General features: G+C 34.3%; 1 protein-coding gene across 4 annotated transcripts; it reads right to left on the bottom strand.

Moving 5' to 3' along the window:
* Positions 1-202: 202 nt before the first annotated feature.
* On the bottom strand, positions 203-12943 carry LOC105139169 (Protein kinase superfamily protein). 4 transcript variants are annotated; one of them, XM_011045530.1, is made up of 22 exons: positions 12692-12802; positions 12079-12357; positions 11247-11303; positions 10402-10429; positions 10202-10324; positions 9898-10009; positions 9732-9769; positions 9501-9554; positions 8633-8701; positions 8382-8498; positions 8202-8270; positions 5169-5248; positions 4739-4864; positions 4567-4663; positions 4387-4464; positions 3860-3952; positions 3608-3775; positions 3080-3210; positions 2854-2980; positions 1954-2078; positions 1660-1842; positions 203-567 (listed from the first exon to the last, which is right to left on the bottom strand). In XM_011045530.1, the coding sequence occupies exons 2-22, from the start codon at positions 12171-12173 to the stop codon at positions 528-530; spliced, it is 2010 nt and encodes a 669-aa protein (XP_011043832.1). In that variant the 5' UTR covers positions 12174-12357; positions 12692-12802; the 3' UTR covers positions 203-527. The 4 variants fall into 4 exon arrangements, with proteins under 4 accessions (XP_011043832.1, XP_011043830.1, XP_011043829.1 ...); XM_011045528.1 differs by lacking the exon at positions 12692-12802 and adding an exon at positions 12810-12943 and having other exon boundaries at positions 4387-4663; XM_011045527.1 differs by having other exon boundaries at positions 4387-4663; positions 12692-12803.
* Positions 12944-13216: the final 273 nt, after the last annotated feature.

Below are 13216 nucleotides of genomic sequence, written 5' to 3'. Positions count from 1 at the left end.
ACACAGAGAAGTTGTTTCCAGAATTTAACAATACTACCTGTTGAGGTGAATTGGTTTTTTTCTTGTATCCTTCCAGTATTTGAACAATCCCACTATCATTCCCTTACAAGAACAGATTCACGGAGAGATGAATCTGAAAATATTGATTTCAAGAGAAGGCAAGGTATGCAATCTCTGGCCAACCGAAGCATGCTAAATGGAATTGGAATGAGACACTAAAACTTGATTCAAACATTTGGGACAAAATTTCGACTAGAATATGATGATAAATACAACTAAGGTTCCTAAAATTACACTGATTAATTCATATAGCAAAAACAAACTCACACCCCTAATTATACACCAATTCTGCTGCTACGATTAAGAGACCATGAAAAGGGCAAATGATCATAATAGAAATATTATAGATGCACATTTTCTTACAATGATATGTACATCAAATCTGAAAGAATGCATAAACAGGTAACACACTACAAAAAGATAGAAGATGTACTCAGCCTCCCTCCAAGCTCTTCCTTTTTAAGTTTTCAAGTTGGATTGACATCTCGTGAAACTTGGCCTTGCCATCTGCATGAGAAAAAAGGATCAAAATCTTTAATAGCATATCCATAAAAAGCACTACAATATAAACAGTAAAAGAACAAACAAAAAGAGTCAGAAAAATCATTATTTACTATTTAGAAATACATAAAAAGATCAAAATCTTTACTCCTGGTTATTAAACCCGGCTTGGCCCGAAGGGTCGACCAAAGACCTGGTCGAACCCGTAAATATTAGAAAAATATTTTATTTCTTCAATATAAATCGCAAAAGAACAAATAAAAGACCGGCCAGGGCACCAACTTGACAAAACCAGTCGACCTGGCAAGTTAACCCATGACCCGGGTGAACTTGGACGAGACCCACTGTCTTTTTTTCTCTTTCAAATGTGGTTTTTTCCTATACCCCTCTTTTTTCATATTTTTTTAGTTGGTTATTAACACTTTTTAAAATTTACTATATAAATATTAAAAAAATATTTTATTTTTTCAATGTAGGATTTGAAACTCTTTAGTACATATACTCTATGTTCACAAAAAAAAAAGTTAGGTTTTTTCAAAGTGGGATAAAAAACTTTTTGATTTAAATAATTTAATTTAAAAAGATAATATAATATCTTTTCAATGCAGGATTTGAAACCTTTTCATATATAAACTCTATGTTCACAAGAAAAAAATTGTATTTTTTCAATGTAAGATTTAAAACCCATTAATATATATACTCTATATTCCCAAGAAAAAAAAATTATTTTTTCAATGTGAGATAAAAAAAAATTTTGGTTTAAATACTAAAAGCATAACATAATATCTTTTTAATGCGGGATAAAAAACTTCTTAAAATATTCTTTTAAACTTCATTATTTACAACATGCATATGTTATATTTACATGGATTTTTTTATTAATTTTTTCATATGAAATATTAAAACTTCAAATATTTTTTTTAAATTTTCTGGATTGACCAATGAAACCCGGAACCCGGCCCCTTAGCCAGGTCAATCCTTGAACTAGATTTAATAACTATGTCTTTAATAGCCAAAGATGCTCGAGTCAGATGCAAGATTTTCCTATTTTCAAATAATAAATAATTCATTGATGGTACAAAAATCACTTAAACCAACCTTGAGAGCAGAAATCTCGCAAGAGGACTTAAATTGGCATTTGAATTAAATTCCTTGGTCGGTTGCTTTTTCCTGCTATCAGCATTTGTATTTCCATTTTGTGTTTCTTCAGGGGTTGTCTCGCCCTTGCTTAATAGGCGAGCTGCAAGCTCCTGCAGATCTCTCAGTGAAGATTCTTTCGAACTGCAGAAACCGCTTTTACTTCAGTAATTTGAACTAAAAATTGCCACTATGTTGGCAAATACTATCACATTAGCATAATTTTCTTAGACAGTTCAAGTAAGAATTTTGAACCTTGCCAACTGCTGAAGCAAACTTCTGACAAAGATATCACAAGATCCAGGCTTTACCCGCTCCATATTTACAAGCGAATTTGTGACTGCATGAAAAAGTGCTCTTTCTGAATCATCAGCAACAGCCTATATCATACATATCAAGCTATTAGAAATGAAACAGGTGAAGATGAAATTGACACAAACTTAAAAAGAACATGTGGAGCCATCAGATTGCACATAGAACTTAAATCAAAGATACCTAAACTGTTGGCAGGGACCTAACAGGCTCACAATTTTTAATCACTAGAAAATACAAGAAATTGTGTGCACTAGCACTCCAATGCGACAAAAAGAAAAGACAAACACAACATATTTCCACAATGTCTAAAAGGCACATAAATGAACAAGAGAATAAGAAAAGAAAGACACGATAGCACAAGTCTAGTAAACATGGGAAATAACAAGGTAAATGTTTCATTATTAAATGCAGTTGACTACAGCGATCTAAAGATTTAGTAGCACAAAACTGATTTCTTTTATTTCTTGATAAGCTTATGAACTAACTTGTAAAGCAACCTGATCAATTTTGTCATACAAAATTAGTTGAAGAAAAGCAAAACAAAATATTCCATGTTTCATATAACCCTAGGCGGATATAATAAATGATCTGATGGGCCAAATTTGCTGCATAGCTAGTACCAATCTTTGCAATGGTTTGTCAGAAGCTAAAGAGATGTGAATTGATGAGAAATACTACATCCACCTGCTCTATTGCCAAAATTCATTTTGTTGACAGAAACGAACTTCATAACTGACTTGTCACCTAGGAAATTAGATTATAATTTATGAAATAACAACACTAAAATACCTCTGTCATGCAAATCTGAAAACTGATACACAGCATCATTTGGCTACTCACCTCTTTTAAGGATGGGATAAGCAAAACTGACAAAGATGCTGATGCTATTCTTGCACTTTCTTCAACATCGCTGGCTTGCTGTGATCTTGGAAAAGCTTTTGGTGCATCGAAGTATTCAGGAGAACTTCTGAGGTAGAAGTGTTGCCCTTATGAAATTTGTAAAAAACTTTCTTTTTTCTTTTTTTCGCAGGCAAAATGATTATCCACGTGTTTAAGTATAAGGTACCTGGAAGAATCAGAGCTGTTTGTCAATTGCTCTCTTCTTCTGTTCTCCAGCCCATATCTATTATTATTGCTTGGTACAAACCTTTCTCTAGCATTTCCTTTCCTCAACCCTCCTTGAAACGCAGCCCTTGCCTGCATACACACGACAATCAACAAATCTTCTCAACATAAGCACACTGAAAGGTTCCAGATCAGAATCTACTGACAAACATGAAACTGTCAAAAGGAGAAAAGGTCGGGAATCTGAAAAAAAAGGTAAAAACATGACTTGAGCAAAAGCTTTAGGTAGATCCAGAGACCAAATCTTCAGGATTGGTTGGGGCAGACAATCGAACTTTAGATGAGAAAATAAAACAATAAAAAATACAAGCAAGATGGAACGCAAGTTCTAACATTGCTTCAGGAATGAGTACAGTTGAGAAGCACTAAATAACAATTCAAGACTGATTCAAAAGGATCTGATGATTAATGGCCATATTTACAAGCTGCCTAATGAAATTAGCATGTAACAATAAAACACAGAAGTAACCTCGGCAAGATTTAGAGCACTGTCCTCCAGTGAAGAACTTGAACTTCTCTCTTGCATTCCTAATATGGATTTATGAGTCCGAGGAGAGTCAGATTCATCATGTTGGCCACGGAAAACAACTGTTCCACTGGTAGAAGCATCTTCAAAAGTAGTTGATGTGCTGCTAGACTACACAACATAAAAATCTGATAAAATAAATGGGTTGCACAGGGAAAGCAATACGTATTGCACAACTTAATACAGAAGTCGTACCGCATTGTTTTGATCTCGAAACAAGGCAGATGACTGATATCCTTTAGGAGTCCGTATGACAACAGTTCCTGATCCACTCAAGGACAAATCATCCTGGAAATTGAGTACTTCAGCCAATATTAAAAGTTTGGTCTAGAGAGTTCCAGCTTATTCAATTTCTGCTATAATTTCCGATCAATTAAGCACACTACTGAATTTCTAACCAGTCAGCAGCAGGTTTGAAAAAAACTGGCTAACATGTAGGCATTTACTTCTATAAAATTCTAGCGTGAGTCGCTGTTGGAAACATTCCAGGAGAATGCCATTGCTTGTGCTTAGGCATGTAAATTTTACCAATCATGTTGATGGCAGCCGCTAACATCTAAATATTTAGTACAGCTGATTTCATCACTTCTTCTTCTTCTTCTTCTTCTTTATTTTTTTTTTGTGTGTATTTTAGAAAACTATCTTGGTCTCTATTCTTAGCCCACAACACAGGTGAAGTTTTCATTCTTGATATAATGCATAATTCAAAAGAGAGCACTTACATCATCATAGGAATTATCCTGATGATCATCACGATATCGATCCCTAGCATCTTTACCATAGGATAATTCCAGTGATTCCTGAAGTGCATTTCCAGATGCAGACAACAAATGATTACCACTCTCTGAAGCTCTTCTTTGGGTATCCTTATTGTATGAAATATCTGTTTTCTTTTCTCTAACCTGCGGTGGTCTTGCAGCACTTCTAACTGTTCCTGTAGCCTGTGATCCACCAATGCTGAAGTCCCATCCAGCATTTTTGAAGGGCTTTCCCTGACCGCTGCAAATTAAACCAGTCCATTGGAATAAGATAACACACAATGCAGACAATAAACAATAAAGAAATGAAATTCACCTGGCTCGAACAGTTCCATCAGCCTTCAACTCTCTTACAACCTTCACAGTATCAAAACCTTCCCCTATTCCTATAGGACCATTTCTGGGGGTTTCTGCATCCTTTATCTGGTACATTGGACGCTCTCTATCAAGATGACAACAAGAATGTAAATATTGTGCTTGCTTATGTAACAAAGATGCATCCAGTTTTGCATTTTGTTTAACAAAAACACATGCCAGGAACTGTTACAGGAAATAATGCCTGAGACAAAATTAAGCACATTTCAAGCTACCTTATGATACCTTATATCCTTAATACTGACATAAGGAAATAAAACAAAATAGAGAGAGGAGAAAAGGAAGGCAAAAAGAAAAAAGCTTCAGCAACCATATTTGTTTTAGGGGGGGTGCAGCATCCTAAGGCAAAGGACAAAAGCAAGATATCGCACCTTATTCTTTCCAAAAGCCTTGGGCTCTTTCTAGCATTTCTAATAAACCGATGCCTTAGAAGTTCCTTAGCAGTTGGCCTCTGAAATTTAATACATGGAAAATTAAAAAGAAAAAATGAAACAATGGTTAAGCCAACAACATAGACATTAAATACACAGCACCCATTTCAACTAACAAGTATCAGAACATTCAGAAACATCGATAAATAAAAGAAAACAGTAAGAGAAAATAAGGGTTTGTTCACTAATAGAAAATTATTTTCCTTTTCCATTTCCAGTTTTCTTTTTATTTTCCAGTTCTTCCTTTCCAATGAAAAATTGAAAAACACGATCATTTGCTGAGAATGAAAAGGAATTTTTCCACTAAAAAAAATAAGAAATACATTAAGATTACAACTATTTTTCATAAAAAATCAAAACCATAATTTATAATAGTCATCTTAACATCTTATATTCATGATAATCTAATTATAAAATATTAATTTGTTTTCATTCAAATTAAAAATTATCATAAAAAAGTTATACTGTTAGCCCAAAGCAAAGTTTATATTAGATTTTTAATAAAATATAAATTTATGGCACTAACTAAATATGAAAATATGAAAAAAAATTAATATTTTATATGCAAAAAAGTGCTTATATATAAAAGAAAAAAATTGCATTTTTCATGTTTTTTCTTCATTTGAAAAAAGTGGAAAAATTATAAAGGAAAATGATGGAGGACCTCTAAAATGTTTTCAAACTCAATACAAATTTTGAAAACTGAAAAAAAAATAAATGAACAAAATATTATATTGAAAAGGAAGTTTCAGTTTTCTAACTCTGGTTTTTCTAGAAAATTGAAGTATTGCTCTGTTTTCAAACAGCCCCTAAACTTCATATTACATCAAGAAAGTCATGTATCAGCTTAAAATGTCTTCAGATAAAAATTGAAAGACAAGAATCTTAATCACAACATTGCATCAGATTGCTTTGGAAAATTGATGTTTTGTTAGTGTATTGAGTAAAATTTTTAAGCTAATAAATTTAGGAAACAAAAGCAAAACCCATCTCATTGGGTTGGGTTGTTGCTCAAAGCAAGTAACCAATCCTTGCAAGTCTCAAGGAATTTGAGTGCAAGGAAACCATACAAAAACCATCAGTGCTCTTACATGCTTCACCAATGTGTCAGAATGCAAGGTCTCACACCAAACAAGAAGAAAATGCTTGGTAAAAAGTTATATTTTCTTGTCAGTTCACATTCCTTTTGAAAATGTGACATCACGGAAGGAGGATTCTTATTTGCAGATCCGCAAACAAATCCAAGTAAAATATGAGTCTACGAAAATCTTGTCATAAGACAGGTGGGACTATGATTTATCCAAAAACAAATCAGGCACCACCAAACTTTTGCTAAATTCTAAATGGTAGGGCTGCACAACCCCATAATTTTCCACCCAAATATCCCATACCAGACAACACAGTTTCAGTACAAGAATCTGTGGTAGGTATTAATTGAATTGGTCATAAGCATTCTTGTAACCATTTCAGTCAAAATAGTTCCTGGCACCCAGGATAATCAACACCTATGAAACCCGTCTACTGCAGGTTGAATGTTAATTTGAGAAAATTGTATTGATTAAAGCTACATAAAAATCATACTGTCCCATTCGCTTTTGAAATAGTTCATATCCTGCATAATTCACCTAACTTATTGACAGATGAAATTCTACCCCCAAAAGGCTTTGGTTGTGTAAAGAGCTTAAAAACAGGATCCATTTCAACATTTACCATGGTCAAAATCCTTCTCCCAATCATCAGACATGAAAAAGAAATATGAGAACCGTTGCACTGGTATAGTGTAAACACCAAAACAAAAAGGAGCTGCCATACAGCAGCAACAGCCATGAAAACCAAGAAATAAAGTAAAATGTGATTCCCCTAATTAAACATATATCTTTGAAAGGTATGCTATCACTTGGATGTGATATCTGCAAGGGTAGCGTAAATTTGATTCAGTGTTCTCACAAGCTCCCTTTTTTGTCAGCAAGGGGCATAAATTCTGATGGAAGGTGATATAATTCACGCAAACAAATTACTGAGTGGAACAAAGGATCTCCACTCAAAAAACAACAAACTCCAGCAAAACAACATGGAGAATCACAGCAAACAATTGGATTTGAAAACTCAATTAACTGAATTGAGAACACTATATCAGCAATATTCATTTTTTTGTGACAAGTATTTGAGGAAACATCCTAGATTCACAGAAGTCCCTAGTCTCCTCCCCTTGATTTAACCACCCCCCCAACACAAACCCCAGCACCTCATGTAATAAGTGGACAATGAGGTATGATATTCAGTTGTAAATTTTGCAGCTCTTGCTAATCAATTTGAACACATCACCAGTTTTGCTTTTCACATTCATTCAACATCCAAAAATAGAAAGAAAAACAAACTCCACATAGCAGATCTCGTTCTTAAGAACAAAACTAGATGAACTCAGTATAATGATCCAAATCAAGTTCAAATCCAAACTCCAACTTTTCATATTTCTAAGACAATGGATATGGGGACTAGTATCAGAGGTTCTGCAAGGGTGCAGGGAGATGTTTATTTATCATTATCATATTGTTACTACATTTTTTATACCATCTGACATGCTCTATACTGATAAAGCTTTTTCTAATTTATAAATGGGGCACCTCTGGCAAAGAAACACACAAACAGGGAAGCAATAAATGGCTCTTCATTTTCTTATTTGTTCCTACAGATCAATCTTTGACAGTTCAAAGAGAACATGTTGCACCCTCTCTCAATGTGTGTGTTTGGGAGTGCGAGCATGCATGCATGGTCATATCATGATAAGGGAACTTGAAGCAACAAGCATGTCATGAAATTTCATTGAAAAGTTGGACTTGAGTTTAACCAAGCCCTAAATTGATTCTTCCACTTGCAATGACACAAGAACACCCAATTCATAGGAAACCCATCATAGCTCCAATATTCACAAGGAAACGGGAAATAAATAATACAGAGGAAATAAATACTAGCCTCGGCAGGAACTTTCTTTAAACAGAACGAGACGAACTCTTTCATAGGACGAGAAAAGTGTTCATCCAGCTGCACGAGAAACAAATGTTGAATAGTAATTCCATATGTTAAATACATATTTCATCATTCTACAATTGTAAAGTCACTAATCAGTTTGACATTAAAGAATGCAGAGAGAACCTGTGGTGGATTTTCTCGAGGTATGATAAAGAGAACCCTCATAGGATGAAGATCAGCAAGTGGAGGTTCCCCTTTTGCCATCTCAATAGCAGTTATCCCTAGAGACCAAATATCTGCCTGCATCAAGCAAGGGCTTTAGCATGACCACACTCAAACGTTGACATGAAGGGAGGGAGGGAGGAGTGATGTACAGCTCTAGCAAAACAAATCAGAAAACCCAAAAGAAAAGCTAAGAACTGTTTCAAAGATACCTTCACATTGTATCCTTCTGAATTCTGAATCACCTCTGGAGCCATCCAGAATGGTGTTCCTACAAAAGTCTGTATTTGTTAACCAAATTAGCATATTGCTGAACAGATTTTTCACTCAAAATTGAATGCCAGAACAAAGCAAAAAAAGTTTAAATGATAATTATCAGAAAATGATGAGTTCTAGTCAGCCAAAGAATGCTACCAACTTGAATTGCAAATCGGAAGAAAGAAATGGTTAACTGACAAAATATCTAATGAAGATGAATTCCAGTAATCCAACAAATGCTACCAACTTGAATTACAAAACTTGAAAAACAAAAGGACAGTAAACAGGGGGGCCTGTGGCCCAAAATGGCCAGTGCAAATAAGCCAACTAGGAATAATAATTGGAAGGGGAACCACACCACTCATTCAAACAGGAAATAATGGTGATGTCTCCATCTACTAAATAGTTACTCCCTTCCTCCAAAAATAAAAGGCCACTACAAAAAGCAATAAAATTTATTTTTTTTTCTCAATAAGAGAATTCATTCAATTATTTTCTTTATTTTTAGTTTTCAATGAATTGAACAAAGATTTCAATTGTTTTAATTTAACAATTGAATTATGATCTAATATCATTTTCTATGGTTTCCCACAATAGTTTCTGCTGATCTGCTATTTTTCTGTAGCAATTATCTGCTACTCCTTCATAATAATTTAACAAACAAAAAAAGCAAATGTCATAATACAAGTTTAGCAACGAATAGGTCCTAAAACAGTAGACCTAACAATAAATGATAAACAAAAAGTCCACAAGGCATATTCCACTATGTGATACGCTCTTTACTGGTTGGAGAACAAAGCTTAGCTGAATAAGTTGTAGTACCTTTCTCCTCGATATTGTTCCTGTTAACTGTGCAGAAACGCCAAAATCTGCAACCTGTCACAAGGTCACCATAGTAAATTGGAATACTAAAAGTGAGCACATAACTCCACCACTTTCTCAAATAAAAAGTACAAAAAGTGGTAAAGCTACTACATTATCATATCTTCTAATTCACCACTCTACAGATAATCAAGGGGGCCTTTTAAGCCTATTCAAGACAAAAGGAAATACCTTAACATCACCATTCTCGCTCAACAATATGTTAGCAGCTGCCAAAATTTAGTGGGCAGGATGTCAGTGGGCAAGCAATTCAAGCAAGCATTGAGGCAAAAAAAAAAATAACAGGAAGGAAAGAAATTAAAAGCAAATTAAAAATAAATAAAAAATTTTGCAAAACCTTTAATATCTCTGTGAATTTTTCCTTCATTATGTAAATATTCAATAGCATGCAGCAAGTCCCGTAAAATACAAGCAATTGACATTTCATCCAGTGGAGGACCTGACTGCAGCTGCGGAAATAAAAATATGTATTAGCTTTTCAGAGAATAATCATTATCTAGAAAATTATCTGGTTCAATTATAAATAAACAATAATTGACAATTACTGCATCAACATTGCAAATAACCATTATTAGGAATCTTTCACAGACAAAATTACTAATTTCATGTAACAAAGAAACAAAACAAGTGAAGTAACCTACTAGGTCAGCAACAGATCCACCAGCCATGTACTCCATAATTATCCATAGTTTCGTCTGGTGAAGATAGGATCCATAGTACTCCGTGATGTATGGAGATCGGCATTGGCGCAAAACAGAAATTTCCTAGCAAAAAACTTAGATGCATGAGGAACAAAATCATCACATATAATAAATGGATAACCCTGAATAAGAGGTAATACCTTTTGAATGTCTTCAATTTCATCCTCACTGCAGAAGAAAAAAATCAAGCAATATTTAGGAATTAGAGAACCACATTATACTGTTTATAAAGCTCGCAGGCTAAAATGTTTTTGGAGAAAAAAAATAGCAGTCTGTTTGCAGTACAAAAAGCTTCTAGTTCAATACGAGCCAAGAGGCCATATAAAAAGTAATCTCCCCTAACATGCATTTTACCATAAGGAAAGACATATCATAGATTAAGTCAGAACATACAGATACCAGAACATGTTTCCATTGTTGTTTCCCAAACATCTCGGTATTTTTTGTCTTTTTTTGGCTGATTGTAAATATTTTGCTAATACTAATCTCCTTTCATTAGAAGTGGGAAACTGAAAAAAGAAACATTTAATTTCAATAGATATCAATGTTGCAATTGTTTCCCCAACCATCAATATCAGCAACAGTGGCATAAAGTTATGCCTCCAATAAAATATCAGCACATGGTTAAGTGCCCATAGGATAACACCTATTTGCACCTAGGATCTACTTTCAAAAACAACCCCATAGTCTATGTTTTCTAACCACAGAGAAGTGGTTCAGCTGCTTTAACGCCTATAATTTACTTTGAGAGGAATTTATGAAGTCCATCCACATAAATCTCTTCAGTAAAGTAATAGAACAGTTGTGAATCAGGGAATAATGGAAAACCGGGGTGCCTTTCAGTTTCTCTCTGGCCAGGAAAATATTCACTTGTACACAGAGAGACAACCCTGGGACAGACTGAAGATCAGATACGATTAACCCTCTAATTTTGATAGCAGAGAGCAGAATACAAAAGGCAAAATAACTAATACTGAGTGCTTACGATTCTTCCAAATCAATAACTTGGATAGCAACTTCTTTGTTAAGCTCCTTATCAAACCTGCATATTAGAAAGGCATCAGCGGCAACAAGTACAGCATGTACACTCTTCAGATAGTTATTGTGATGGTAAAGCTTCATTTTGGAAATAAAAATAGCATGCAATATCAATAGTATTTGAAGTACAATAATGTGTATTAGCTTCTGATACTGCAATGCTTTAAGCATGTAAAGGAATTTCAATGACATAACTAAGCATACTTAAGGTGGAACATGTTCAAAACAACCCTCACAAAGTGCAAATTTATTACAAAATTCTTCACTAATTCTGCTAATCTGAATGACATGACTTAACAAGTGGAATTAAATTCCTTCTACAGATCATATTCCATGATACCTTGATGAGAAGAATCCCGTGTTCCTCCAGTTGGCAAGAACGTAAGATTTCAATTTATCATCCTAATTTCTACGTTTCCATTTTGCATAATAGATGATAGCTTAGTTTGTCTCATTGTGAGAAACCATGCATGAAAATAACTTAATCATTTTCGGAGTTTTGTGTGTTATGCATCTTTTTGTTTCTTTCTCATAGGTGATTTCAACTATGGCAGCGTATGAGCTAGAATTTCCCTGGTGTAATGGATTTCCACCACCTTAATGCTCCAATGTGGTTACAAAAGTGCAGTACTGGCAACTTATGTTCCCATGCAATCTACAGTGATATTGTACAAATTTCTAACAAGGCTTCCTAAGAAATGTATAGAGTTTCAAACTATTATAAGCAAGAGAATAGTAATGTGATTGCTGCAGAACATAAACAAGAAATGAACACATACGCTTTATAAACATCGCCAAACGATCCTCTCCCGATCAACTCCAACGAACTAAATCTAGCCCCAGCGGCCTCCATTAACCCAGCTGCATCAGCCATTCTATGCAATCAAACAAAAACCTCTTCCTTTACAGCCACTTGAGCACACAAAATTAAAACAAACACGTCCACAGTACCCACATTCTCCGAAACAACAAAAAGCACACTTCCAATTCTCCACTCCAAAATCAAATTCCCTCAACAGGGTCTCTATAAATCCATATCTTAGCCTCAAAAACCAACTCTGCAACACAATTCATAACAAACCCATCACAAATCTATCACAATTGAAGATCTAAAAAAAACCAAAAAAGTATGTTCTTTCAACAATGCAATAAAGCTAAATTTACACTCAAAGCAAAACCCATATAAAGAAATTCAAAGTAACACGTGATTTGTTTCTCTTAATTTCTTCTCCGTTAGGTGTAAGAGAGTGAACAACTAGGCGAGATATTTTTCTAAAATGACATCCCAACAAAAGAAATTTGGCAACAGCAAAATTCTATAAATGATAGCGAAATAACAGCAAACAGGTAGCCTCCAAATTGGGTTGTAATCAAAATTGACAAATTTGTTACCTTTTTGTTGATTAACCAAGACAAGAACTGAACTTGGAGGCAATTGTAGATCTTTTTTTCTCGTATGAGTCTCTTTCAAGATTAAAAAAAAAAATGAAGAAAAAAAAAATTCAATTACTTGGGGCCGGCCTCTGTCTTGTATGCGCCAAGGTGTCTCTCGTATGGGCCTCGTTGAAGGGAGGCTTTTGAGAAGAGATGCAAAGAAAAGAAGGGATCGAGAGAAATGAAAGCACTTATTCTTGATTTAACCGAAGTTTCTGATTTTTACTCCGCTGATAATTTGTGTTAATTTTTTATTTTTTTTTAGCAATAATTGTTGTTTTTAGAGTAAATTAAGGATAATATTATCTAATAATGAACTCGTGTCCGTACTGTATAGGATCTGAAGCGCTTGAACGACTGTCGTTTTGAGTTGGATAAAAAAAAGGTTTACTTCCCTTTCTTTTTTCTAAGAGTGTTTTATTATTATTATTATTATATTATTAAAAAAAAATGGAGAAAACATTGTTCCCTCAGGCGCGGTTC

Source organism: Populus euphratica, unplaced genomic scaffold (assembly GCF_000495115.2).
Source record: "Populus euphratica unplaced genomic scaffold, PopEup_1.0 scaffold139.1, whole genome shotgun sequence".
In the NCBI taxonomy this organism is placed as follows: domain Eukaryota; kingdom Viridiplantae; phylum Streptophyta; class Magnoliopsida; order Malpighiales; family Salicaceae; genus Populus; species Populus euphratica.
This window is presented reverse-complemented; position numbering and strand designations above follow the sequence as displayed.

What these genes read in the sequence shown, in the direction of transcription:
- LOC105139169 (XM_011045528.1), bottom strand. Translation starts at nt 12,173, where the DNA reads ATGGCTGATGCAGCTGGGTTAATGGAGGCCGCTGGGGCTAGATTTAGT. An exon ending in AGGCTTTTGGAAAGAATAAG is followed by an intron (nt 4,865 to 5,168) that starts GTGCGATATCTT and finishes TCATCTTGATAG; the next exon opens with AGAGCGTCCAATGTACCAGA. An exon ending in TTGCTTCAGCAGTTGGCAAG is followed by an intron (nt 1,843 to 1,953) that starts GTTCAAAATTCT and finishes CGGTTTCTGCAG; the next exon opens with TTCGAAAGAATCTTCACTGA.